The 26,543-nt window shown below is 50.1% G+C and overlaps 1 protein-coding gene across 3 annotated transcripts in view; it reads left to right on the forward strand.

The window, feature by feature from the left end:
- Window positions 1-26,543, forward strand: part of TRAF7 (TNF receptor associated factor 7) — a 932,052-nt gene that overhangs the window by 738,814 nt on the left and 166,695 nt on the right. For all 3 annotated transcript variants that reach the window (XM_069647334.1, XM_069647335.1, XM_069647336.1), the window contains one exon: window positions 3,070-3,189. In XM_069647334.1, the coding sequence (XP_069503435.1) occupies window positions 3,070-3,189 (120 nt within the window). The remainder of the gene's footprint in view (window positions 1-3,069; window positions 3,190-26,543) is intronic.

A 26,543-nucleotide genomic window follows, 5' to 3' on the forward strand; every position in this document is an offset into this window, starting at 1 on the left:
TGTACAGGTCGGTTTCCTCGACTCTGTCTCCTCTTTCTCAGTTTCACAGCAGTCTCGCTCTCTGCGTCTCGCTGTGTTGGTGTACACTGTGTAGGTCTGCTAAGGGGAGATTTCGTCTTTCCCGTTTTCTCTGGTCTCTGCATTGTTGATCAGGCCCACGGCCCACCTTGGCTTGTCCATGGTCACACCACTACATCAGACGGTCTCCAAGACTCCATCCTGACAGCCTCTTCCCCGCTGTTTGCTGCATCGGGCCTCCAGCATCTTTCTTGGACTTCTTGCCTTCTCAGATTGCCGTGGGCTCTGTGGCTCCACACTGCTCTGTCCCTTCAAAGTGTAGGTACAGCAGAGGGTTTCTCCTGCGTATGGCTCTCTCTCCTTCTCTCTGATCGATGCCTCCTGGTTACATAAAAGTCCACGCCCAAGTGGGCGTTCCCGTTTCTTCCATACGTTGTGTTTGATCCAGCATTCAAAAAACAAACTAAAGGAAGGCACATTACATGTTACTGAAGGCAATCCCATATAGGCAGATAGTGTTTCTGGTATAGGGAGTTCCTTGTGGCAATGAGAGTCCTTGTCCCCTAAAAGGGAGTCACTCCCAGTGAGTTCCAACTTGCCCAGACCCTTAGTGAGGGTCTTGCGGAGCGTGCTCACCTCCCTGAGCTCAAAGGGGATGGCTCCCCCCTGGGAAGAAGGTGCAAATACTCTTGATTCGTCAACCCCCCTGCACTCCCTCCCTACCAGCTGCTGACTCACTTTGGTAGGCCAAGGTAGGCATTTGACTTTGGAACCCACTGTCCACATGTGCCTCCTTTTGCTGGCTCCTCCTCCTCCTTCTTCTTCTGATGTTCTACCCTACACTCCTCTTGTTTCTTTACAACCTCCTCCTTATGTCCTTCCTTCCTTCCTTCCTCCAACCCCTTCCTCAGCCTGCTTATTACACTTTTTCCACTCACCTTTTCTTTCCCATCTCTTCCTCTCACAACTTCCCTCTGTCTGCTGTTCTTTCCCTGCTCCGTTCCATTTGTCTTTCACCTTCCTTTACAATGCTTGCCCTCTCCATGCTACTACCATGTCTCCAGAGTCGAGCACTCTGGCTCAGATCCTGCCTCCTTTTATAATACTGTCCTGTTGGTAATTGTAGCATTAAGGGTTTTCTTAGATACACCTGGTAACTTTTTGATTTGGTTGTTTGCTAAATGTCCCACCATCTCCCCCTGTGTGGTGATTTATGTCTGAATTTCTGATTGCCAGACTGCAGCACCTCAGGCTGGGGATTGTAAAAGACTGTCCACCATCATGAAATCAGGTGGTTCAGACATGGTAGCCATATGATTCCACCATGACTCAACCGAGTAAGCAGGCATACCTTACATGTCAAACTGTCTTGAGTTACTTTGTAGCTCCTGCATACACTGTCCAGGGCACATATCCCCGCAAGTGTATCTGCGGTGTAGACCACTCTTGCATCTTTATTTATTTCTCAAGAAAGAGTCCAGTGTTTGCGATCTCTCCCTGTGACTGGATTTATGTGTCTGGGTCCATATTAATAGCTTTACTGACAAGATTGGTACTGGGTGAGAGGCACTAGGGTACTCCACGCGTACCACCTGCGTGGTCAGAATTACTTAGCGGGTGGCCTAATCAATGGGACTCCGTCACAGTGTTTTCTTTCTTTGCTTACATGGAGAAACTGTTTTTTTTATATTTCTTTTCATTATGATAATGCGAGACGCCCCTGTGATCCAGGGCCTTTTTTAAAATTTGGAATTAACTTTCTTTGGCAATACACACATGCAGGTTACTTTATCTCTTGTGCATCCAGCTGCCTCTTCTACACTGCTTCATAGTGAATGCAAAAAGGAAACTTTAAAGAAAGCTAACTGTGGTAAAATGTGCCAGTTCCAGTTGTGGCACCATTCTGCGAAGCTCAGAAAATTACAATTAAAGTACAAATGCATGACCGTATTTCTTTGCATTTTTGTTCTATTTATTTATTTTATCTGTTCTCTTATGAAGCCTATTTTACCCATAGACCTCTACCCTTACCAATTGTAAATGATACATTGACATCAAGTGAATATTTCATAGCTCAGAGACATCTCCTTTATTCGTTTTCCAATGCATGCTCATATTTTCTTTTTTAAATAAAGCAACATTTTGGATTTGAATCAATTCTCAGAGACAAATACCTAGTCTCCAATCCCAGTTTAAGGTAGGAATTACTCAATTGAACTATTTTCGTACTGCTCAGAAGAAATCTCAATAGCTGCCAGACGGACTACTCCCCACTCCCACCCAGGCACTGTAAGAACCAATAATCTCACCCAGCCTCTATTGGGCAATAAATCATGTTCTTATCAACAATGTTTTAGTGGAAGCTGCACTCTCACCTTGGTGTTTTAAAGCCCTAAGAGCAGCACATTTTTCTCCCATTCTTTTCTCCCTTCCCCAAAATGTATAAATCGCTCCCCTGCTTTCTGCATAGCATTGTGATCCCTTCTCTGGGTAAACACCCGGGCTGCCACTTGGACTTTCTGCAGAGTTCTCCTCGAAGGCCTCACAACAACCTCAAATGGGTGAGATTTGGTATTCATCAGGTGTTTTCACCCCCCACCACGCTCCCTCCTCCCTCCAAAGAGACCATGCCAAGTGGTCTGGTCCAGCCCGCCATCCCTGCTGTGCTTTGTCCTCTTTGCCATCATGCCCTGTCCATGTTCATGGAACCCTCCATGTAACATTCCACCCCCCTCGACCTCCACCAAGCCACTTCCTCTGTCCCCCAGATTGCCTCCCTCTCGAACCACTTTTCTGCTCTGGAGCCCTCCTCTCCCTTGTCCATGCCTGCTTTGCTTGGATCTTCCTTCCTTGGATCTGCCTTCCCTTTCTGTTGTGGGGATTCTGTGGGGACCATTTCCTGGGCGACGACATTTCTGGGAAGTTCAGGAAACACTGTCCATAGACTCACATTTGCAACGAGCGGGGAGGAAATGTTTGTAACACTCTTATTGAATGATACCCCATGTTCTGCCTGCAGAGCATTGAACTCTCAATTTCTTTTGTTTTCAGATCTGGGATATACGCACCCTAGAGTGCATCCATGTACTGCAAACATCAGGGGGCAGCGTCTATTCCATTGCTGTGACAAATCATCACATCGTCTGTGGAACATATGAAAACCTCATCCACGTAAGAGAGCTCTGAGTATCAATGTAACGAAAGCTGGGTATACATCCTAGAGCAAACACACCAGAGCAACCATAACACTTGGAAGCATGCTAGAAAATTAGTGGTGGAGTCCTGAAGGAGAGAACCGAGAGACATCAGTACACAAGTTACATCTAGTAATTACCATTCCCAATATGGCAATAACATGTTTTTGAGGGAGCCTTCCTCTGAACCACACTGATATGTAAGTGTCTGTCTTTTGTGGAGGAGAAGGAGGCGCAAAAATAGTGTCTGTCTTCTAATATAGCTTAGTTGTTAGTCTCCGTTCTCTACAGTTAAACACAGCGATTGTGATGTTTACATTAGAGTAGGCCTTGACACAAAAACGACTTTGGACTCTCTCACCAAACCCACACATCGAACCAGTATAGCCGGTGTGCACCCTTTGTACTCTACACTGCCCTGTTAAGTAATGATGCACTAGTCCAAATTAAAATACACAACATTTATGGGTATATGCAGGGAACAAAATAGACATACTGTAATCATAAACGAGGTGTGTTATCTGCAAAGCGCAGCTGTGGGAAAGTCTGCAGAGAAGGAGGAAAGAAAGATCCCATAGAGGAGTGGGATTCTTGAAGGGTCAAGAGGAAGAAGAGGACAAGCCACAAGATCCTGACAGCAAAATGAGGGATCTTTGGGGTGGGGGTGCCAAGGTCCTACCAAAGATTCGTAAACTATGCAGTTTCTGGAGTTTGTCCTTGCAGAATGCTTTCGATGCCTGCTTCATGAGAAAGCAGAGAGGTTCTAGAATAGATTGATCTCTGCATGCTTGGGAGTATTGAGGCCAGCCTTTCAACTGCAGCAAAAGGATGGGCAATGGAAAAGAGGGGGGGTCTTGCAGCAGAAGAGAATAATCCTTGCAGAGGTAAGTGAAAGGAGTGCAGGCTTGCTTTCCAAAGGAGAGTGAAATATAGAGAAGACTAGGAGAAACAAAATAGATCTAAAACGGGGAAATGTAAGGGCAGCCACAGTGCAGTGATCGAATGGAAACAGCTCCTGAGGTGCAAAAAAAAGGTAACCCCTTCTTCGTCAAAGTGAAAGCCATAGATTCAAGATGGCAAGTTGGTTCGGATCCTATATGATCAAGGAGAGAACCCTAATGAACAATAGTGAAATTTGAAGTTATAGGAGGGGTTAGGGTGAGAGAATGTTTAGGTCGAAGAAGCTTCAGCAAAATAGAGATGGATGTATGAGGAATTAGCATGTTTTGGGCTGACTAATAGGGATGGAGAACCCCTGTGGGCTGGCCGTCACCATCATCAGCTACATGAGGTAGGAAGGCTCATAGGAGAAAAAGTTTGGGTCTCCAGGTTCACCAACTCAGCAGCCGCCAGGCATGTGACATTGTGGTCCCCAGGCCTGGGAGACCCCAAAGCCTAAAACAAGGGTTCCCTGATAGGGTGGTGTGGAATGGACCAGATGCCATGACGTTGGGGGCTAGGGCTTACCAGGAAATAGTCCTTAAAAAGCATCAGATCTAAGACCATCTCTAGGTAACGCTTTTTCCTTACATAATTTAACTGGGACACCCAGTCCAGAAATGGGATTGCCTGCTACTCTGTGCCTCTCCTTACAACCTGTCATCCACCATCCTTTTGAATTCCCTTTCCCCAAAAGTATCCAATCATTGACAAAGGGTACAAGAACGATAATTTCAATGGATTGCCTTTCTCCCACAGACTCCTCATCTGATAGATATCCCATCCAGCATGTCTGCTTCGGAAACATTTTCGACAGGAGGCGTAGTGGACCTAGACTCGGTCATCGATCGTCAATACGTCTTGCTCGGTTCTCGATCGTCAGCTCTGGCCGTGACGTTGGGTGTCTAATATATACACTATGTCACTACGCCACACACCCGAGTTCCTTTTTTCCGTGCACTTGTCACGCTGCTTTAGGAACACAGTCGCATCTTAGACTCTATAATCAATGTTTTCGTCAGAAAACATTTTTCTCGATGCGAAATGTCCGTCGCCCGGGTTTTGGGATTCAATCGGTGTACCGACGGCCACACCAAAGTGCCCATAACCAACCAGCATGAGTTATGCCTCTGGTGCCTCGGCATGGGTCATGACACTGAGGGGTGGTTGTTGTGTGCCAAAATGCAACTGAAATCTTTGCGCGATCCGGCTGCAAAGATCGCTCTAGGCCGACTGCCTTCTTAATCTGTGGCGTGGTCCGGTCCTCGGAGGCTGAGACGAGGGGGTTTGCCCTGAAAAAGAAAATCGACGAAAGAAGAAACGGTCCCATTCAAGGAGCCACTCGGCCTCGTTCCGCAAGAAGAGTCACCACCGCCATTGTCAGGACTCTGATTCATCGACCGAAGGAGGTAAGCTGTCGGCTGGGCCTACCACTTGACAGGGGTTGGGAGGATTTCAAAACCTTCATGCTAGACATGTTTAGGAAACATGCCGCTGCAGGCGTTAGTGAGCCCCCCCACCCCAAGCAGCAGTCCTCGGAGCCAAGAGCGGCGCTTGGTTTTACCGACTCCTCACGAGCCCCAGTGCCAATGCCATTGATGTCAGGATAACCTTTGAGTTTGACGCAGAAGTCATCGTCGAGGCCCTTGATGCCGGGTGCTTCCTGCGCATTTCAAGGTGCCAGCGTCGCAGCCTCTGTCAACGTCGACAGCCACACTATCAGTGCTGAAGGACAAACCCCCGCTGCCAACGCTCAGCGAGAAATCTTTCGCCCTCTCTCAAGCTCAGATTTTCTTGACACTATGTCGACCTTTTTCGACGCTGATGATACAGATGACCAGGGGGATGTTGACCCCATTTTGTTTGATGGCTTCAGGTGGCATTGACTATTTTGATGACCAGGCTGAACTTCAAGAAATTGGCACAGGGACTTCACGAGGCTAGCGGTTTGGATATTTCACCAGACGTGGAGTTCCAGCAAAGCCAGTCCTATACAGATAACCATGCCAAGTTCAGGGCATTGGTGGAAAGGGTGATTGACACTTTGGGTTTGACATCTTCAGCAGTGCCAGTACCAGGATATGACCTGACAGATTTATTGGATGAAGGTCCAGTTACAGAAGGCAACATGTCTCTGAATCCGGCAATTGATGATTTTGTGACCTCTCTCTGGCAACATCCCTTCTCCATTCCCTCAGTCAGCTCCATCATGACGGGTAACTATAGGCTGGCCAGAGGGCACCCTTCATTCCTCTCCTATCACCCTTCCCTGGAAGGGCTTGTCATTCAAGCTGCTACAGTCTCATCCAGATCAGCTTCTTCCACTTCCAATCTGCCACCCGATACCAAAGCTAAGAAAATGTATGCCATGACCAGAAAGTCTCTGCGAACAGGCCTGGACGTGCCTGACTGCGTGGGCCGTTCAATGGCATCGGCTATAACGCTGAGGAGTCAGGCCTATTTGAAGTCTCCAGGCTTTTCAACTAATGTCCAAAACAAGTTACTGGAAATGCCCTTCAAGGGCGAATTCCTGTTCGGCCAGAAAGACGATGAATCCTTAGAGAAATTTAAGCAATCAAAAATTGCTGCAATATCATTAGGCCTCGCTGCGCAGCCGAACCTGTCTTCAACTTCACCTCCAGGGCCAGAGGCTATGAGGCATATGCACCTTATGGCAGAAAAGTGCAGCTCTCACCGGCCAGGCAACGGCAGAAGCACTGCTCACGCTCTGAAGGGAGCAAGGGGGCTTATCAGGGCCAACAAGCAGTGACAGCAACTGTTAGGGGAGTTTTCCTTAAATCCAACTTGGAGGTAGGGCTTTAGTAAGCTATCCCAGTGGTTTGTAGGTCCCCAACTCTTGGTATCAGTCTGTACTACCCAAGGACCTTGGTACAGTGGCAGAGCAGTCATGCTTATCTTAAGAGGAAGATGTGAGCTGTAGGTAAGTACACTGAACCCAGTTAGAAATGCACTTCAAAGAAACACTTAAACATACATTTATATAAAATATAGATTTATTATATTTACACAAGAGTCAAACTAACACACATCGGTATACTTTTCAATACATTAAAAGGGCCACGTCTTATTTGGTAGTTGCTAAATGCACACACAATTGTTACAAGAGTTTGACAATTCTATCAGTAATAACGCACAAACACAAAGTAATACGGTAATTGTATTTAGTCTGCATACACATAGAAAATGGTGATTTTTGGGAAGGAAAACCGTTGGTTCGTGTTATACTAGCAGAGCTTCAGGTTCTAGAGGCAGTTTCACAGCACAGCAAGTCTTTTAAAGCCCAAAACGCAACCCTAGCTAAAAGGCAGTTCATAGCGGTTTAATGTCTTGCAAAGCAGTAGAAATCAAAAGTTCCTTTGGATACTTTCTAGTCTCTAGGAAAGAAGATACAAGAAGGTTTAACCAATGTTGGAGACCCTGTTAAAGTACTCTCTAAACGAACACAAGCAGCGGCTTGAGTCAGAGGTAAGAAGGGGTTGCCCTGGACACCTCCTATGTGCACTACAATGCTGTGGAGTGACATTCTGGAATCAGGGAGGCAAAACCTTTTTTTCCCCCACAGTGCCTTAAGTTAGAAGAAACGCGACCTCTGGATTCCTAGGTCTGATAATTGCAGGCAGAATAATAGACCGGATCTCTCAGCAGCAGTCTGGAGGGAGGATCTCTGGCACGACTGTCAGCTACTTCTTTGGTCACTCTGCGGTTTTGGCACCTTTTCTGCAGCACCAACAAAGGACACGATTTGCCCGGTCGATCTTCAATTCCTGCAGTCCCGCACTCTGATGCGGTGGTCTGGGCGAGTTGGATCGGATCTCTGGAGTGTCCTTGAGGGCTCAGTAAAGATTTGGACGGATTTGACCTTTCCATGACAATGCACTGAAAATGGGCAGCAGGTGTCATGATGCCCGCTCCCGGGAAGCCGATTCAAGCCCTGCGTCCCCGAAAGCGGACATCCAGTCCCCAAGGAAAGACCCAGCAACCCCATATAGGGGCCCTTTGGACAGTGTCCTGGCGCCTATGGTGCCAGGCTCATAAAAGACATCAGTCCTGGCGCCATAGACGCCAGGCTCATTATGGGAGTGCTTGGGTGCACTTACCTGATGTAGACCATGCTGCAGGATCCCTTCCTCCTTGAGGCCTGAAAGGAACTACTTTACCTGTGGGACTAATTTACCATCCGGGCTTGGTCGGGGAAGGATACATACCTGATTGGAGGAAGGATACATACCTGGAATCTAGCAGCTGGACGCTCACCGTGTCTGCTCCTGCATCCTGACTTGTGCCACGCCTGCCAGCATCCTGGATCACCTGCAAAGGAAGAGAAGAAGAGAACAGAAGAAGGAAACGTTCTTACCTGCTAAATCCGCATCCCGGAGACATCTCGCCGACAATCCTGAAAAAGAAGACTTTTATTTAAAAGCTCATCGCGTCGATCGCTGCAGCGCCGCATTCCACTCACCTTTACATGGCGCCTCCATGTTCAGCAGCGATCATCCGGATTCGCAGTCATGCCCCAGCGTCTAGGGAGAAAAAGGCAAGAACAAAAGGTGAGAGAGAAAAGGGGAAAGCTAAATCTCCATGTTAAGACTTACCTGTTGATTCATTCCCTCTTCATTTCGGGTCCGCGCCGCATCCTGGCATTTCCGGACCCCGGCCCCTAAGGGGAAAAAAGGACATCAGCGTTAATGAGCGAATGAAAAGACATTACCAAAAAACGCTCATTAAAGACTTACCTGATTTCTACAAGGATTTCACCTCTCATCTCGGGTCGGTGCCTGTTCCCCGGCATTCCGTACACCGGCCCCTATGGGGAAAAAGACACTAGCATTAGTACATTAATGCATGGACACAAGGGGAACCTCTTATCAGCAAGTTTGGTTCTCACCAATCCGAAAATCCAGTGAAGTAACTGGATACCAACGTGCCCCTGCATCAGAAGCAGGATGGAGAGCGCGTCCTTCCAGACCCCAAGGTGAGACGCTACGGGGAATCACAGAAGGGTTTCGCGGAGGGTGAGAGGGGAAAGTGGGAGGCCGATTACATTACCCCGCAGACAGTTAATCCCCTATTTTCGCCTACAGAAGGATACTTCTGCGAGCCAGACAAGCCAGATTTGGGGGCCCGGTCCAGTCCGTCTTCCGAACCCTGCGCATCACCTTAGAAGAGGTCACAGCAGCGCGAACCAGGCCAGCGCCTCTGTGGGAGTCAGGTGAGCGTTACAGAACGCGAAGCCTTCCTACAAATTCCCACCCAGGCGCTATGGAAAGTTCTGAGACTGATCAGTTGGCCCAATTACTGGGGGAATTACGGGCCGAAGTACATACCGTTCGTCAAGAGACTAATGCCCTCAGGAGGGAATTAATAATATCAAAGGAAAGAACTGATGACCTGGCCAGACAGCTTTTGCAAGGTCAAGCTGGGCAAACTCCTCTACCCGGTTCCGGAGGGAACCCCGCTCCTGTGGTTTCCAGTAACCCTGTGCAGATTAATCTACCCGGAAACATGCCGCTGGCCCCACCCGAACGCTTTGCTGGGGACCCCAAACGATTCGCCGTATTCATGAATCAGTGTCGTTTGCACTTCCTATGCAGACCTGGGGCCTTCCCTAATGATCAGACCAAGGTAGCCTTTGTATTGTCATATCTCAGCGGCTGCGCTGCTGATTGGTCAGTTCCACTGGTTACTCAAGATGACCCGATTCTCCGTGATTTTCAAGGGTTTCAAGCAAGCATGGAAAGGTTATTTGCTCGACACTCTCAGGGGCAGGCTCTGGATGACGAACTTCTATCCCTGCGACAGGGCAATCAGGACCTCCTATCCTTTATTGCAACCTTTAATAGACTAATTGTGGAAACGGGATGGCCAGAGGATAAAAGAGTCACGTTGTTTTATCGAGGCCTATGCAGAGAACTTAAAGATGTCTTGGCCCAAGTTGTAAATCCGCCCCAAGAATGCACAGAGTATATAGACTTAGTGGTCCAATTGGATCACAGACTTCAAAACAGAAAAGCAGATCGGTCCAGGTTTGAGACCCGCGTGTTGGTCAAGACCCATGCTAATCCCAAGGGAGTTGATGTCTCTGAGCCTATGCAAATTGGAGGGGTTAAAGGACCCTTAACTCAAAAGGAACGTGAAAGGAGGCAGCAGTAAAAATTATGTCTTTATTGTGGGAATTCTGGACACTTTCTACGAGATTGCCCGGCAAAACCGCCCCGAAAGGCGGTAGGAGCCGCTGATAAAAACCATGAAGACTCTGTTTCGGGAAACGACTCAGCCCGACAAGCGTAGGGGTCCGCTTGCCGAGCTTGAAAACTAACTCTCAGACCTCGCATTTCATTGTGCCAATGGTTCTCGTAGATCCAGAACAGCCTAAGCGGTTGCATGCTATAAAGGCATACATCGATAGTGGGGTATTGGAAACTATGTGGATCGTGAATTGGTCTCTAGGATTAACCTCCCTCTCCGTCCTAAAACCAGCAAAGATGTCATCACCACAGTCGATGGAACTGAAATTGCCTCTGGACCGGTAACACATTCCACTACTGAGGTGACTCTTATTGGTCCCGACGGCCATCGGGAGGGTGTTGTGTTTGATGTAATCAAGGCTCCACAGTTTCAGGTTATTCTTGGAATCCCTTGGTTAGAGACACATAATCCTCGAATTGATTGGCGAGCGAAGAGAATAACCTTCCCGGATTGTACACAAACCTGCTACTCAGAAAACCTGAAGATTAATCTAGCATCTGTAACCTCTGCCTCCATGCAACTACCTCCGGAATACCAAGACTTTCAGGACGTCTTCCAAAAGGAACAGGCCAACACGTTACCTCCTCACAGATCGTACGATTGCCAAATCGATCTGGTGCCCGGTGCACAACCCCCTTGTAGCAGGATTTATGCCCTTACCGAACCTGAGAACCTGCATTTGAGACAATATTTGGATCAATACCTAGCTAATGGTTTTATTCGCCCGTCAAAGTCCCCGGCATCCTTGGCTTTGTTCTTCGTGCCCAAAAAAGAAGGCGACCTTAGAACTTGTATCGATTACCGTGCATTGAACCAGATAACGGTTAAAAACCGTTATCCTCTGCCTCTGATCCCTGAACTCCTTGACCAGGTGAAGGACGCTTGCATATACACCAAGTTAGATCTCCGGGGGGCTTATCTGGTACGAGTTAAAGAAGGCGACGAATGGAAAACTGCCATCCGTACTAAATACAGATTATTCGAGTACCAGGTGATGCCTTTCGGATTGTGTAACGCGCCGGCTGCCTTCCAATACTTCATGAATGATGTCCTTCGGGAACTCATCAATGTTTGTGTTGTCGTATATATCAATGACATTCTGGTGTACTCCTCTTCGGAATCTGATCACAGAAAACACGTCAGGGCAGTACTTGAAAAACTGCGCCAACACAAACTATTTGCTAAATTGGAGAAATGTGTTTTTTCCATACCACAGAAGTCGAGTTTCTAGGTTTCATCCTGACACCCAAAGGAGTCCGAATGGACTCAAGAAAAGTGGATGCCATCCTCAAATGGCCATCACCTAGCTCTGTAAAAGGGGTTCAAAGTATGCTCGGCTTTGCCAATTTCTATCGCAGGTTTATCCCGGAATGTTCACGCGTGGTACAACCCATTACTGCACTCTTGAGGAAAAATAAACGTTTTGAATGGTCTGAAGAAGCCGAGCAGGCCTTTCAGGATTTAAAAGCTAAGTTTACCTCCGCACCTATATTGAAACACCCGCGTCCAGATCTCCCTTATGTCATCGAGACTGACGCATCCAGCCTATTCATGGGAGCTGTCCTGTCCCAAAGAGATCCCGAAACCAACCAACTGCATCCCGTAGCATTTTGGTCCAGAAAATTCTCGAGACCCGAGGTTAATTATGCAATCACTGGCAAAGAACTGTTAGCCATTAAGTCCGCTTTTAAAGCCTGGCGGCATTATCTGCTTGGCGCTCGACATACCATCACAGTGATCACTGATCACCGGAATTTACAGTATTTGAAAACCGCCAAGGCCCAGTCATCACGGCAGCTCCGATGGGCTTTGTTTTTCGCTGAATTTGATTTCGTGATTACCTATCGACCTGGCTGCAAGAATGGCAAAGCAGACGCCTTATCCCGAATTGGAATGGGAGAATCTGATACAAACTCAGAACCAGTACCAATAATTCCCGAACAGAGGATTCTAGGCATGACTTCGTTACAGACGCTAGAAGACATTCAAGCCAGAGTGAAACAATTCCTGGACCCTACAACCTTACAGGATTGGATACAAAAGGGATCAGACTTTACCATAGATAATGGTTTACCTTATTTCCGAGGACGCTTATTCCTGCCACATAAGGAATTACACAAACTAGTTATTTCCGGTTATCATGATACATTAATAGAGGGACACCCCGGTATTGCCAAGACAGAGGAAAAGGTGAAACGACAATTTTGGTGGCCCTCTTAGGTGAAAAGATGTTAAATCTTTTGTGATGTCCTGTGGTGTTTGCGCCCAAAATAAAAGTCAAAAGAAAAGACCAGCCGGTCTCCTTCAACCTCTAGACATACCGCCAGCACCCTGGCACACCCTATCCATGGATTTTATTACGGACCTGCCTCCTTGTTCGGGGTACAATACTATTCTGGTAATTGTGGATTTGTTTTCCAAAATGGCCCACTTTATTCCTTTGAAAGGTTTACCTTCAGCTTCTGTCCTAGCCAAAGAATTCCTCTAAAATATTGTTCGGCTACATGGATTCCCATCGATACCAATCTCTGACCGGGGAAGCCAATTCATTTCCCACTTCTGGCGCAAATGTTGTCAAATGGCGCAGATCGACGTACGATTATCGACCAGTCCCCACCCGCAGACCGATGGTCAGACTGAGAGGACAAATCAGACCCTTGAGCAGTACTTACGGTGTATGTTAAAGCAATCTGAAAGCAACTGGAAAGACATTCTTTGGATAGCCGAATACGCATATAATAATTCGGTACACTCTGGAACTGGCCACAGTCCTTTTTATACTTTGTTTGGGCATCACCCTCGAACCTCAAACCTTGACTCACCTCAGAACCTCAGAATGCCTGCAGTAGAACATCTGCATTCTACAATTACCCAAGCCTTCAAAGAGGCAACTACGCATTTACAACAAGCCAAGAGAAAATACAAGGAGAATGCTGATCTACATCGGAGTGAAGCACATCAGTATCAGATTGGGGATCAAGTGTGGTTAGCTACCAGACATTTACCACTCAAAGGGCCTCGAACTTTTAACCCAAAATATCTGGGACCTTATTCTATTACGGCAATAATTAACCCAGTGGCTGTTAAACTTGATTTACCAGCTAGTATGCGAATTCACCCTGTTTTTCATGTGTCACTTCTGAAACCAGTGGTACCCGGAACCCGACTACTCAAACCTCCAGAACCTATTCTAATAGATGGGGAGCCCGAATTCGAAGTGAAGAACATTTTAGACTCAAAAATGTTTAGGTCAAAACTGTTCTACCTAATTGATTGGAAGGGGTACGGACCTCAGGAGAGGTTGTGGGAACCCAGCGACCATGTGCATGCACCTCGATTAGTCAGGAAATTCCACCGACTCTTCCCAGACAAACCAAAACCCCCAGAGGGAACAACCTTGGCAGGGGCCTTGGGGGGGAGTGCTGTCATGATGCCCGCTCCCGGCGAGCCGGTTCAAGCCCTGCATCCCCGAAAGTGGACATCCAGTCCCCAAGGAAAGACCCAGCAACCCCATATAGCGGCCCTTTGGACAGTGTCCTGGTGCCTATGGTGCCATGCTCATAAAAGACATCAGTCCTGGCGCCATAGGCGCCAGGCTCATTATGGGAGTGCTTGGGTGCACTTACCTGATGCAGACCATGCTGCAGGATCCCGGCCTCCTTGAGGCCTGAAAGGAACTACTTTACCTGTGGGACTAATTTACCATCCGGGCTTGGTTGGGGAAGGATACATACCTGATTGGAGGAAGGATACATACCTGGAATCTAGCAGCTGGACGCTCACCGTGTCTGCTCCTGCATCCTGACTTGTGCCACGCCTGCCAGCATCCTGGATCACCTGCAAAAGAAGAGAACAGAAGAAGGAAAAGTTCTTACCTGCTAAATCCGCATCCCGGAGACATCTCGCCGACAATCCTGAAAAAGAAGACTTTTATTTAAAAGCTCATCGCGTCGATCGCTGCAGCGCCGCATTCCACTCACCTTTACAGGGCGCCTCCATGTTCAGCAGCGATCATCCGGATTCGCAGTCACGCCCCAGCGCATAGGGAGAAAAAGGCAAGAACAAAAGGTGAGAGAGAGAAGGGGAAAGCTAAATCTCCATGTTAAGACTTACCTGTTGATTCATTCCCTCTTCATTTCGGGTCGGCGCCGCATCCTGGCATTTCCGGACCCCGGCCCCTAAGGGGAAAAAAGGACATCCGCGTTAATGAGCGAATGAAAAGACATTACCAAAAACGCTCATTAAAGACTTACCTGATTTCTACAAGGATTTCACCTCTCATCTCGGGTCGGTGCCTGTTCCCCGGCATTCCGTACCCCGGCCCCTATGGGGAAAAAGACACTAGCATTAGTACATTAATGCATGGACACAAGGGGAACCTCTTATCAAAAAACTTACCTGGAACCCAAGCAAGTTTGTTTCTCACCAATCCGAAAATCCAGTGAAGTAACTGGATACCAACGCGCGCCTGCATCAGAAGCAGGATGGAGAGCTCGTCCTTCCAGACCCTAAGGTGAGACGCTACGGGGAATCACAGAAGGGTTTCGAGGAGGGTGAGAGGGGAAAGTGGGAGGCCGATTGCATTACCCCGCAGACAGTTAATTCCCTATTTTCGCCTACAGAAGGATACTTCTGCGAGCCAGACAAGCCAGATTTGGGGGCCCGGTCCAGTCTGTCTTCCGAACCCTGCGCATCACCTTAGAAGAGGTCACAGCAGCGCGAACCAGGCCAGTGCCTCCGTGGGAGTCAGGTGAGCGTTACAGCAGGTCTCCTGGTGTTGGGGTTCTTCAGCTTTGGAAACTCACAGGACCTCGGGAGATGGCTCAAATGAAAGTTGATCTTGGGACTGTTTGTTCCCACCAGCCAAAGGGAAGGAGTAGTCCTCTTTGGAGCTCCTTTGTCACACAGAAAACGGGGTCGGGACAGCAGTGGTCGCTTCCCAGTGTTGCAAAGGGTCTGCAAGCGTCTCTGGTCATCTTATTTGGCTAATTCAGCTTTCATTAGTCTAATTGCTTTTCACTCTGGGAGCCTCACCTTTTATACAGTTCCAGCACACACTCCTCTGCAATCTGTCTCAGCAATTTACAGAAAGAGGCATGTGGCTGTCCAATCAGGACAGCCAGACCCGCAGTGGGAGCTGGTTCTATTTAGACACTATGGGCCTCATTCCAAGTATGGCGGTAAGGGATAGCGGCCACCGGTAACGAGACCGGTGGCGGTATTCCCTTACCGCCATACTCCGAGTTCCCTCTGCGCCCTCGCCCTTAACGCCTGCTTTGAGCAGGTGTTAAAGTCGAGGGCGCAAAGGGGCCTCCAAGCCAATAACGGTGACCGTAATGAACGGTCACCGTTATTTGCATCTTCCCCATTCCCATTGAGCCCTATGGGGGCTCATTTGGGAATGGGAAGAGCCTTGGTGAATGGGGAATTACCGCCCCGCCAACCTTGGAATGGGGCGGTGATTCCGCCATCCACCAAGGCGCTGCCGGTCCGTGTACGGCGTCAACCAAGGCGTTAATAGCGCCATTGGTTAGCGCCGTACTCGGAATGAGGCCCTATGGCAGACAAAGGACAGGGAGGTGAAAAACTCCTCCCCCACTTCCTGCCTGCCCAGAAACTCTGGAGCCGAGGCGGGGACACCCAAGGGTTCCCACCTAAGTCAAAACACACACACACACACACACAGAGGCATCGCCCACCTAGAATGGTAGAAGAAGGGCTAACAGAGAACAACCAATGTCGAAAAAAGAAGGGAGGCCCCAAGTTGGTATTTGGGTGCCGCTATTGTGCACAACCGCGGCTATGGACATAGCTTGCGGTATACAAATTACACAATAGTTGGTAAAAACACGTCCACTGCCACCAGCCATAACTAGGAGATTGTCTATGTGACTAAAATGTCACAGGAACAGAGAGAAGGGGGATACTAGGTATCCCTTTGGCACTCCACATAAGGTGGTGTGTGCCAATCTCTCAGACTATAAGGTTTTAGGAGAAATACTAAGAACTGTAGTTACTCTAGGATAAAGACATTAATCTCAAAGGAGGACCCTATGGGTCGCCAGCAACACTACGCATAAGGAGCTATGTGCTGCAATAGTAAAATACAGATGTCTTTAAGAGTTTATGGAGAAACTAGACTCCATAGTACAGGACAATGCAAAGAATAAAGTTAAAAAAGACAGCTCCTATCTGAATGAATGAGTGGAAAAAGGCTCCACTCATTCAGGATTAAAGAGAAAGGTGCAGAAGCCCAGCAAAATGTACTGGGGTCTCACTGGGAGAGGGATGAAGCATAAACATGATAAATCACCCTAACACTCGTCCCCCTCAGGCTAGGTACAGGAAGATCTAATCCACTCCTGATGGCTCTCCTGATCCAGTCGGTCATACTTTCTGGAGAGACCATCCGCATTCTTATGTTGGACCTGACCTGTGCTCAATAGTGAAGTCAAAGCTTTGTAGGCTAATGGACCACTTGAGCAATTTGGGAGGGTTCTCCTTTCATCTGCATCAGCCACCTTGAGGGTTGGTGGTCAGTTTGAATCATGAAATTAATTCCATAGAGGTATGGTTTGAATTTCTTCAGGGCCCACACAATAGAAAAACATTCACGTTCAATTGTGGCCCACCCGGTTTCCCCATTTTTTAGTTTTCTACTTATAAAGCAGATGGGGGTGCTCCCTGCCTTTGCTATCAAATTGACTCCTGACTGCTGCTATCCCTGTGTTAGAGGCATCAGTCTGGACTAGGAAGGCCGCCGTGTAATCTGGAGCTCTCCACGCTGGAGCTTTATAGAGGGCATCTTTCAGCCCCTGGAAGGCTTTTTCGAAGTCCTCATTTCATTTGACTTTTTTAGGGTACTTGGGAGAGGATATGATATTCAGAGGAGAAGCTATGGTCCCATAGTTATCAATGAAATTCCTGTAGTAACCAGTAAGATCCAGGAAGGCTCTTACTTGAGTTTGAGTAGTTGAATGCCCTGTCTTGTACAGCATGTACTTTGCTGGGTAAGGGCTTAATCTCCCATCCTCCTACCTTACGACCAAGGTAGACCACTTTACTCTGACCAGATTGGCCTATTGAAGGGCCTGCAACATATGTCCCAGGTGGGCAAGATGTTATTCTCAGGTAGGGCTGAACACTGCAGTGTCATCCAGGGATCCCATGCAGAGGTTCTCTAACCCATTCAGGACATGCTTTCTGTATTCCAAATGGCATGACCTTGAACTGGTACAAGCCTTCTCAGGTTCAGAATATAGTCTTAACCTTCTCCAGCATGGGGTCTGGCATGGATTCACATGCTCATGAATATTCCCCGTCGTCAGGCTGGGAATCCTCGGTAAAGAGAAAAACCAGTATCAGTTTTGTTTCTGATCTGTCTTTCGTAGTAGTAACCAATCACTGATCTCTGCGTCATACTGACCACAGCCAATGACTGCCCTCTACCTAAGCCCCGCCTCTGGCAGCCATCTTCAGATTTTTACCGCACGTTCAAGTGTTGGGATCCTCGTGCTTTTGCTCTCGAGCGTTAGTGCTATTTTTCACGTTTTTTTCTCAAAAACTTCAATTTTTCGGTCAAAAGAGCCTCAAGCTCCACCGTTTCTTCATCCGATCAACGGGTACCCATGTCGGATTCGTCTACGCCCCTCAAGGGTGAAGATTTCGTCGAGCCACGCTTTTGGAGGACTCCAGAAGTTTCTCAGGCCCATCTCGGACATGGCCCAGGAGAAGGGAAGCTCGACGCCCGGAAAGCTGTTCAGGGTCTGCCCTGGATGCCAGCTCCAGAATGTCTTTAAGGAGGACGAACACTCCTTTTGTCTGTACTGCCTACATGAGGACAAGACGCACGTGGAGAAGGACTGTGCGTTTTGCGGCAATATGTCGGAGCGGACCATGAAGGACCGCCATCAACGTCTCGCCAACTGGCTGGAAGGGAAGAGCCCGTCAGGCGAGAAGAAGAAGAAGAAATCCGAGCGGTCTTCTAAGACCTTTGAGGACGCCCCGGCGACGGGGGTCCAACACAAGGCCAAGCACTGCGAGTCCGCTGGCACCGGGAGCGCCGAACGGTCGGGCTCTATGGGCGCCAGGCCGGGCGCATCCTCCCCGGCACCATCAACCGCGAGCCAACGCTCTGGTTCGGGTAAGAGGAAGGCCGAGCACCCGGCGAAGCTCCTGGAGAGGCCCCGGTCGAGCTCGAAGGCCCCATCGGAGGGAGAGCGAGGCAGTGACCCTCGCCCCAAGGAGAAGGCGGTGAGCGCACCTAAGGTGGTGAAAGCCTTAATCCATCCGGCCAAGGCCTCTATCGAGACAGTCGCGGCGGCCCTGGCTCAGCCTGTGGAGGCTACACCAGTGGTGGCGACCTCGGGGCTCAGAGTCTCCCTGCCACCGCGGAGGGAGTCCTCTTTTATGCCCATCGACAGGACCCCTGTGAAACCTCCGACGGAGAAGAAAAAGGGGGGGCAGTAGGTCGTCGTGGATTCGGCCTCAACCTCTGAGGAAGAGCTGATCGAAGTCTTAGCCACGGCGTTGGCGTGGAAGAAGACCAGCCCGTCGGGAGGGATCCCGACGTGGGAGACGACGAGAACGTCGAGGGTGCCGACGGGGCCCCTGACCGCCCGTCGGAATCCCCTCAACCAGTGCCGCAAGACAACTCGGCGGCCATTTTGTTGGCTATACAATCCTTATGCTCGGAGATGAGGACGAGACTGCCGTTACCACCAGCGGAGGAACCGCTCCTGACGTGGGACCCGGAGCCAGGCCCTTCTGGGAGCCCTCCCCCTAAGAGAAGAAGGATTCATCCTCCACCTCCTTTTCAGCCATCGCGCCCTGTTCAGCGCTCCTCCACGTCCACGACTCGTGGGGATGATACGTGGACTGACATGGCCGCGACGGGTAGGGACGATGAGGTTTACGACGAGGATCTGCCGTCGTCACCTCCCACCCGGGCTTCCCCGCCCGACGAGATTGGAACATTTCACTCCATGATCGCCAGGGCATCCGAGCTTTTCCAGCTCTGCCCGGAAGAGAAGAAGAAGGAAGGTTTCCTTTATCAACGGCGCGAGGCCAAGAGGAAGACTGTCCTCTCCGTACCTCTACTGGACGATATTTGGGATGAGGGCCTCGCCCTCCTCAAGAACCCATTCACGACGCCAGCTAGAAGGGATCGGTACGAGAAGAAGTACCGGGTCCCGGACGCGGCCCCCTTGTGCCTTCGGGCACAGCCGACCCCGGACCCGGTCGTCTCCGCGGCAGCCAGGAAGAAAGCGGGGGGGGGCGCGGCCTCTACGTCGACCTCCCCGCCGGACGGCGATGGAAAGAAATTGGATACGATGCGACGCAGGGTCATCTCGTCTGCAGCGACGACGATTAAGGCGGCCAACGCCTTGGCTATCGTAGCCCGCTACGACAGCCAACGCCTTGGCTATCGTAGCCCGCTACGACAGGGAGTTGTGGTACAAACTGGCCCCCCTGCTGGACTTCCTACCGGACGACAAGAGGGCGGAGGCCCTAGAGATCTTGCAGGAAGGAGAGGTGGCGTCGGACCACGCCATTACGATTGCGACGGACATCGCTGACACTGGATTTCGCCAGTTGGGCAACAGCGTGTGCCTTAGGCGGCGTGGATGGCTCAAGGCTACTGACTTCCGTCAGGACGTGCAGACCAGAGTCTTGGACATGCCGTTCGACAGAAACAACCTGTTTGGGAAAACAGTGGACGATTCCCTTCAAGCCATCAAGGCAGACACGGAGACGGCCTGGGCTCTTGGGGTCCTCCAGCAACGCCGGCCACCCTTTCGGAGCGGCGGAGGCAAACAGGGTGCCTCGAAAGGTTCCGGCGGCGGATTTTCCACCTACCGTCAAGCGGCCCGTTCGTCGTCGCAGGAAGCTTACAGGGGACGAGGCAAGTCAGGCGGACCCCGCCGTCGTCGCCAAGGAGGTCAAGGCGACAAAGCCTCGTCGAAGCAGGACTGAACCGGCCGTGGGGTCGGGCCCCCACCGAAGCACCCCGGTGGGAGGCCGGCTGGCGAGCTTCGTCAGCGTGTGGGAGTCCATCTCCACCGACCGTTGGGTGCTGGACGCTCTAGCCCAGGGTCACGCGCTCGAGTTTCTAAAGAGGTGCCCGCGCGTCCCCCCTGTGGCCAGGAAAGAACATCACGTCCCTCAACTTCTCTTGGAGGTAAAGGCGATGCTCAGGAAGGGCGCCATCAAGCTCGTCCCAAAGAGGCTTTGGGGCTCCGGAGTTTACTCAAGATACTTCCTCGTGAAGAAGAAGACGGGAGGGTGGCGTCCCATCCTGGACCTACGACGACTGAACAAATTCATCAAGGCACAGAAGTTCCGGATGGTCACCCTCCAACACGTCCTGGGTCAGCTGGAGGAGGGCGATTTCCTGTCGTCTTTGGATTTGGAGGATGCCTACTTCCATATTCCCATCCTAAAGGGACACCGAAAGTTTCTCAGGTTCGTGGTCCAAGGGCGTCACTATCAGTTCAGAGCCCTTCCCTTCGGACTGAGGTCGGCACCCAGGGTGTTCACCAAGTGCCTCGCACCAGTGGCGGCGCAGCTGCGCCGAGAGGGGATCCACGTCTACCCCTACCTGGACCACTGGCTCATCCGAGCGAAGACGAAGGAGCTCGCCGTGGAGCACACAGCAAGGACCGTCCAACTTCTCACAGACCTGGGATTCTCCATAAACTACGTCCCACCTGGTGCCCACGCAAGACGCAATGTTTCTGGGAGCGAAGCTCGACACAGTGTCGCTTCTGGCCTATCTGTCGGAGGAAAGGATGAGGGCCATTCTGGGCAAGGTGCAGCAGATGCTGGTTGCGGACGCGGCCAGAGTGAGGTCCATCAAGTCCCTCCTCGGAATGATGTCTTCTTGCATTTACCTCTTCCCCCTGTGCAGGCTCCGGTTGCGCCCGTTGCAGGAGTTCCTGGACGCGCGCTGGATCCAGACGACGGGCAGCTTCGAGGAGAGGATCACACTCGACGAGAGTTTCGGACGAGCGATCCGGTGGTGGGGCACCCGCGCGCATCTGACGGCGGGCATGGACTTCCAGACCCACGGCCACCAGGAGACAGTGACCAAGGATGCCTCCCTGGAAGGGTGGGGAGCGCACACCGAAAATCTGCACGCGAGAGGCCTTTGGCTCCCGACGGAGAAGTCCCTCCATATCAACGTCCTGGAGCTCCGTGCAGTGTTTTGGGCCCTCAGGTCCTTCCTTCCGTCCCTCAAGGGCAAGGTGGTGAGGATCTTCACCGACAACACCACCACCATGTTCTACATCAGGAAACAGGGCGGAACCAGGTCCCCAGCCCTGTCCAGGGAGGCGCAGGATCTGCGGCATTGGGCCGTCGCCCAAGGGATGTTTCTGGTGCCGTTTCATCTGGCAGGGATAAAAAACACCATCGCCGACTCACTCAGCAGGGAGCTGTGCTCGTGCCACGAGTGGGAACTACGACAGGATCTAGTGGACCGCCTCTTCCGACGGTGGGGCACACCCCAGATCGATCTGTTCGCGACGGCGATGAACTCCAAGTGCCAGAGGTTCGCCAGCAGGTTTCCCCAGCCGAGGAGCATGGGCGATGCTTTCTCGTTCCCCTGGGAGGGCCTGTTTCTATACGCGTTCCCTCCATTGCCATTGCTGATCCTGCTCATCAACCAGTTCAAGAGGTCACGGTCCAGGATGATCCTTGTCGCACCTGCGTGGCCGAGGCAGATCTGGTTCCCGGACCTTCTGGACTTGTCAGCGTCCCCGTCAATCAAGCTGCCAGTGGACGCGGATCTTCTCTCCAGGGAAGGAGGAGCCATCCTCCATCACAACCCGAAGTCGCTGAACTTGCAGGCCTGGCTCCTGCAGCGTTAGAGTTTGGAGGATACGACATACCGGCCGACTGCAGAGAGGTTCTTGCAAAGGCCAGGGCGTCCTCAACTCTTAAATGCTACGGACACAAATGGAAGAGGTTCTCTGTCTGGTGCCACGCACAGAAGATTAACCCTCTACGGATTACGGCTCCCCAAGTACTGCCATACCTACTGACGCTGGCCAAGGGTGGACTGGCGCACGCGTCCATCAAGATTCATCTTGCTGCGATCTCCCGATACACCAGAACCACGGGGCGGACGTCTTTGTGGTCTCATCGTCTGGTGAAAGAGTTCATGAAGGGACTGTTCAGATCGTTCCCGCCGGTGAAGGCTCCGGCCCCGGCGTGGGAGCTCAACGTGGTGCTGACCAAGCTCATGGGACCTCCGTTCGAGCCTCTGCACTCGGCTCCGTTGAAATTCTTGTCGTGGAAAACAGCGTTTCTTGTGGCCATCACCTCCGCACGACGGGTGGGAGAGATCCAGGCCCTTTCCTGCAAGGCCCCGTACTTGACTTTTCACGACACGAGGGTACTGCTCAGGACGCACCCCTCCTTCATGCCCAAGGTGCCGTCGGACTTCCACCTCAACGAACCCTTGGTGTTGCCTGTTTTCTTCCCGTCGCCTTCGTCGCCGGCTGAAAGGACTTTGCACTCGCTGGATGTGGCTAGAGCGCTGAAGTTCTACGTGGACCGCACGAAGTGTTTTCGGAAAACGTCACAACTCTTTGTGAACTTTGGACCTGTCAATCAGGGGAAGGCTCTCTCGAAGTCTTCCATTTCCAGATGGCTCTCCGGCTGTATCATGTACTGTCATCGGTTGGCAAACCGACCGCTGCCTGGCCGTCCGAGAGCCCATTCCACCAGAGCGATCGCAGCTACCACGGCGTTCCTATCTGGTGTGCCCTTGCTGGACATCTGCAGGGCTGCTACGTGGAGGTCGACACACACCTTCACGAAATTCTACTGCGTCGATCGGGATTCCAGGGAGGAGTCCAGGGTCGGCCAAGCAGTGCTGCGCAACCTGTTCGCCTAAGGTGAGCCTGGTGAGGAGGTAAGATTTGCTTAATGTTGAGTTTGATGTAATGCTTAATGTTGAGCCTTTGCCACCTCCCGTGGTTGTGCATGTGTGTACTGCTACGTATTCTTTATTCATGAGCATGTGAATCCATGCCAGACCCCATGCTGGAGAAGCAACAAGTTACTTACCTGTAACTGTTGTTCTCCAGCATGGGTCTGGCATGGATTCACATGCAAACCCTCCCGCCTACCCCTCTGCGGCTCTTCACTTGGTCATACTGCCACTTCACGTGCTACCAAATCTGAATATGGCTGCCAGAGGCGGGGCTTAGGTAGAGGGCAGTCATTGGCTGTGGTCAGTATGACGCAGAGATCAGTGATTGGTTACTACTACGAAAGACAGATCAGAAACGAAACTGATACTGGTTTTTCTCTTTACCGAGGATTCCCAGCCTGACGACGGGGAATATTCATGAGCATGTGAATCCATGCCAGACCCATGCTGGAGAACAACAGTTACAGGTAAGTAACTTGTTCCTCCTCAGCTGGATGCGCTTCGGCGGCGGAAATGTGGATACAGCTCCCCTCGATTCCTTGTGCTCAGTTTTCTAATGTGCCCAATAAAAATCTCGGAGTTCTCATTCCATTCCTGGACGATTCCGGGCAGAGATCGCTGCGGAAAACAGAGAGAGCCCATGAGTCCTCGGTTGCTGAATTTAAACAACTCTCCACCCATCCCCTCCAATCAGTGTTCTCCCTTCCCTCCCAGGATGCCGGCATCGTCACATCCCAATTCCCTGCACCTGGTGTTAGTTTTTCACCCGCCGCGTTCCTTGTTCCGTCTTCAACCTTTTCCAACCCCACCCCTTCTCTCTTGAAGGTCCCTGTGCATAAGGTAAGTGTTTTTTATGTGTATTGTGCATTCTTCGGTTTGTTGTGCTTTTCATGATTCTGTGGTTTAGCCTAGTCCTCCCGTATTGGCTTATGGGATCTGTAGTCCGGCTATCTATTTGGTTTATCGCTGCTGAAACGCTGCGGTTTCTGATGGGAGTTGCAGTCCATGAGCCTGGCTGTGTGGCTGTATATGCACCCTTAGGTTTCAGTGGTCAGATACTGGTTGTATCGCCATTGTTAATCCTTCTGTCACTGCAGGGTGCTTCAGTCTCTTAGTGCACTCGTAACCCTCTCGCTGTGACTGTTTGAATGCCCCATACCTGGGCAGGTCCTTTGAAACAGTAGCTGTACTTTTCCTCATCTCACATACTCCCCTCAAGGGACCATGCCGTTAAGGCTGGTCCAAGGCCCGGGATAGATAATCGGCCACTAGCGGAAATTTACCCGGTTTGTGTACCATGACAAGATTATATGGTTGTAGGGTAAGAAACCATGGAAGGACCCGATGGTTGAATCTTTTTGTGTGGCCAACCAGCGTAGAGGGGCATGATCAGTGAAAATGGTAAACCGTCTGCCTAACAGGTAGTATCTGAGAGACTCCACCACCCATTTTATTGCCAGGCATTCTTTTTCCAGGGTTGAGAATGGAGGTTGGTGAGGAAGTAGCTTTCTACTAATAAATGCGATAAGGCATAGTTCTTGTTCTGTTCCTTGGGATAATACTGCCCAAAGCCCGCACCCGGACGCATCTGCCTGTAAATAGAAATCTCTAGAGAAGTCTGGGCAATGCAGAACAGGTTGACTGGAAATCATCCCAATAAAATTGTGAAAAGCTTGAGTTTCCTCTGTCGTAATTATCAGTGGCTTGTTAGTTTTCAGAACGTCTGTTAATGGTGCTGTTATTGTTGAGAAATGGGGTAGAAACCTCTGGTAATATCCCTTAAACCCCAGAAAGGCTTGTATCTCCCTTCGGGTTTTTTGTACTTGTAGTTTTTGTAAGGCTTGAACGTTGTCTATTGGAGGTGTTATCACCCCTCCCCCAACCGAATACCCAAGATATTTTGTTGCTGTTGCCGCCAGTTTAGTCTTTTTAAAATTCATGTGTAATCTGGCATCTTGCAAGGCTACAATCACCTTTATTTAATGGGATAAATGTGCCTCCCTGTGGTGCTGAAAATGACTATCTCATCCAGATATGCCGGTGCATATGTTTCATGGGGTTTCAGAATTTTGTCCATCAAAGCTTGAAAGGTAGCCATAGCCCCATGAAGACCAAATGGCAACACTGTGAATTGAAATAGCCCTTGTGGTGTAGAAAAGGCTGTCTTTTCTTGATCCTCTGATTTAAGGGGTATTTGCCAATATCCTTTGGTTAAATCCAGAGTACTTAAATAGGTGGCTGCCCCTAATTTTTCCAGTAGCTCATCTATTCTGGGCAATGGGTAGGTTTCGTAGTGTGATATGGCATTCAATTGCCTGAAGTCCATGCAGAACCTCGTGGTACAATCAGGCTTGGGTACAAGTACCACTGGTGAACAACAGGCGCTTTTGGCTGGAATCATGGTGCCCCGTTTCAGCATGTTGTCGATTTCTCTAGCTATGTCACAACGTTTTGCTTCGGGGATCTTGTATGGCTTGAGGTATTCTATCTTGCCCGCCTCTATTGGTATGGAGTGTATAACCATATTTGTTCAACCTGGTAAGCCCGAAAATACCTTGGAAACTGGTTCAAGTCGGGTAAACCGCTCCGCTATTTGATTTTTGGTTAACTGTTCTCCCAACATCACATCTTGCAGGCAGTTAGATCTGTTTGCTACTGTTTGTTCTAGAACAGACCGCTCCGACAGTGATGAACATAATATTGAGATGTGGACAATTTAAGGAGGTTGATGTGGTAGTTTTGATGTTTGGCTTGTCTATCTAGTTGCTTAACTTCATAATTAACTGGTCCTAATACGTTGGTCCCTTCCATTGTGCTAGCAATTTGTTTGTACTAGTAGGGAGTAGAACCAACACTTTGTCTCCCACTTTAAGTGATTGTGGTCGGGTTCCTTGATCATAGTATTTTTACCATACTCCGTGAGGTTTGTTTCCTCCTGGTTCTTCCAGGTTTCTTTTAGCAACCCAAGGATAGATCGAGGCTGTCTTCCAAACAATAATTAGAAAGGAGAATACCCTGAGGATGATTGCGAAGGGTCTCTTAACACCATCAAGACCTATGGCAACACTCAATCCCACAATAACCCGGTGGGACTCGTGGCTCTTCTCATCATTTGTTTAAATGTTTTGTTGTATCTTTTCATGAGCCCATCAGTCTGTGGGTGGTATACTGATGTTTTTAAATGT

This window comes from Ambystoma mexicanum, chromosome 2q (assembly GCF_040938575.1).
Source record: "Ambystoma mexicanum isolate Mex_15411 chromosome 2q, UKY_AmexF1_1, whole genome shotgun sequence".
In the NCBI taxonomy this organism is placed as follows: Eukaryota; Metazoa; Chordata; class Amphibia; order Caudata; family Ambystomatidae; genus Ambystoma; species Ambystoma mexicanum.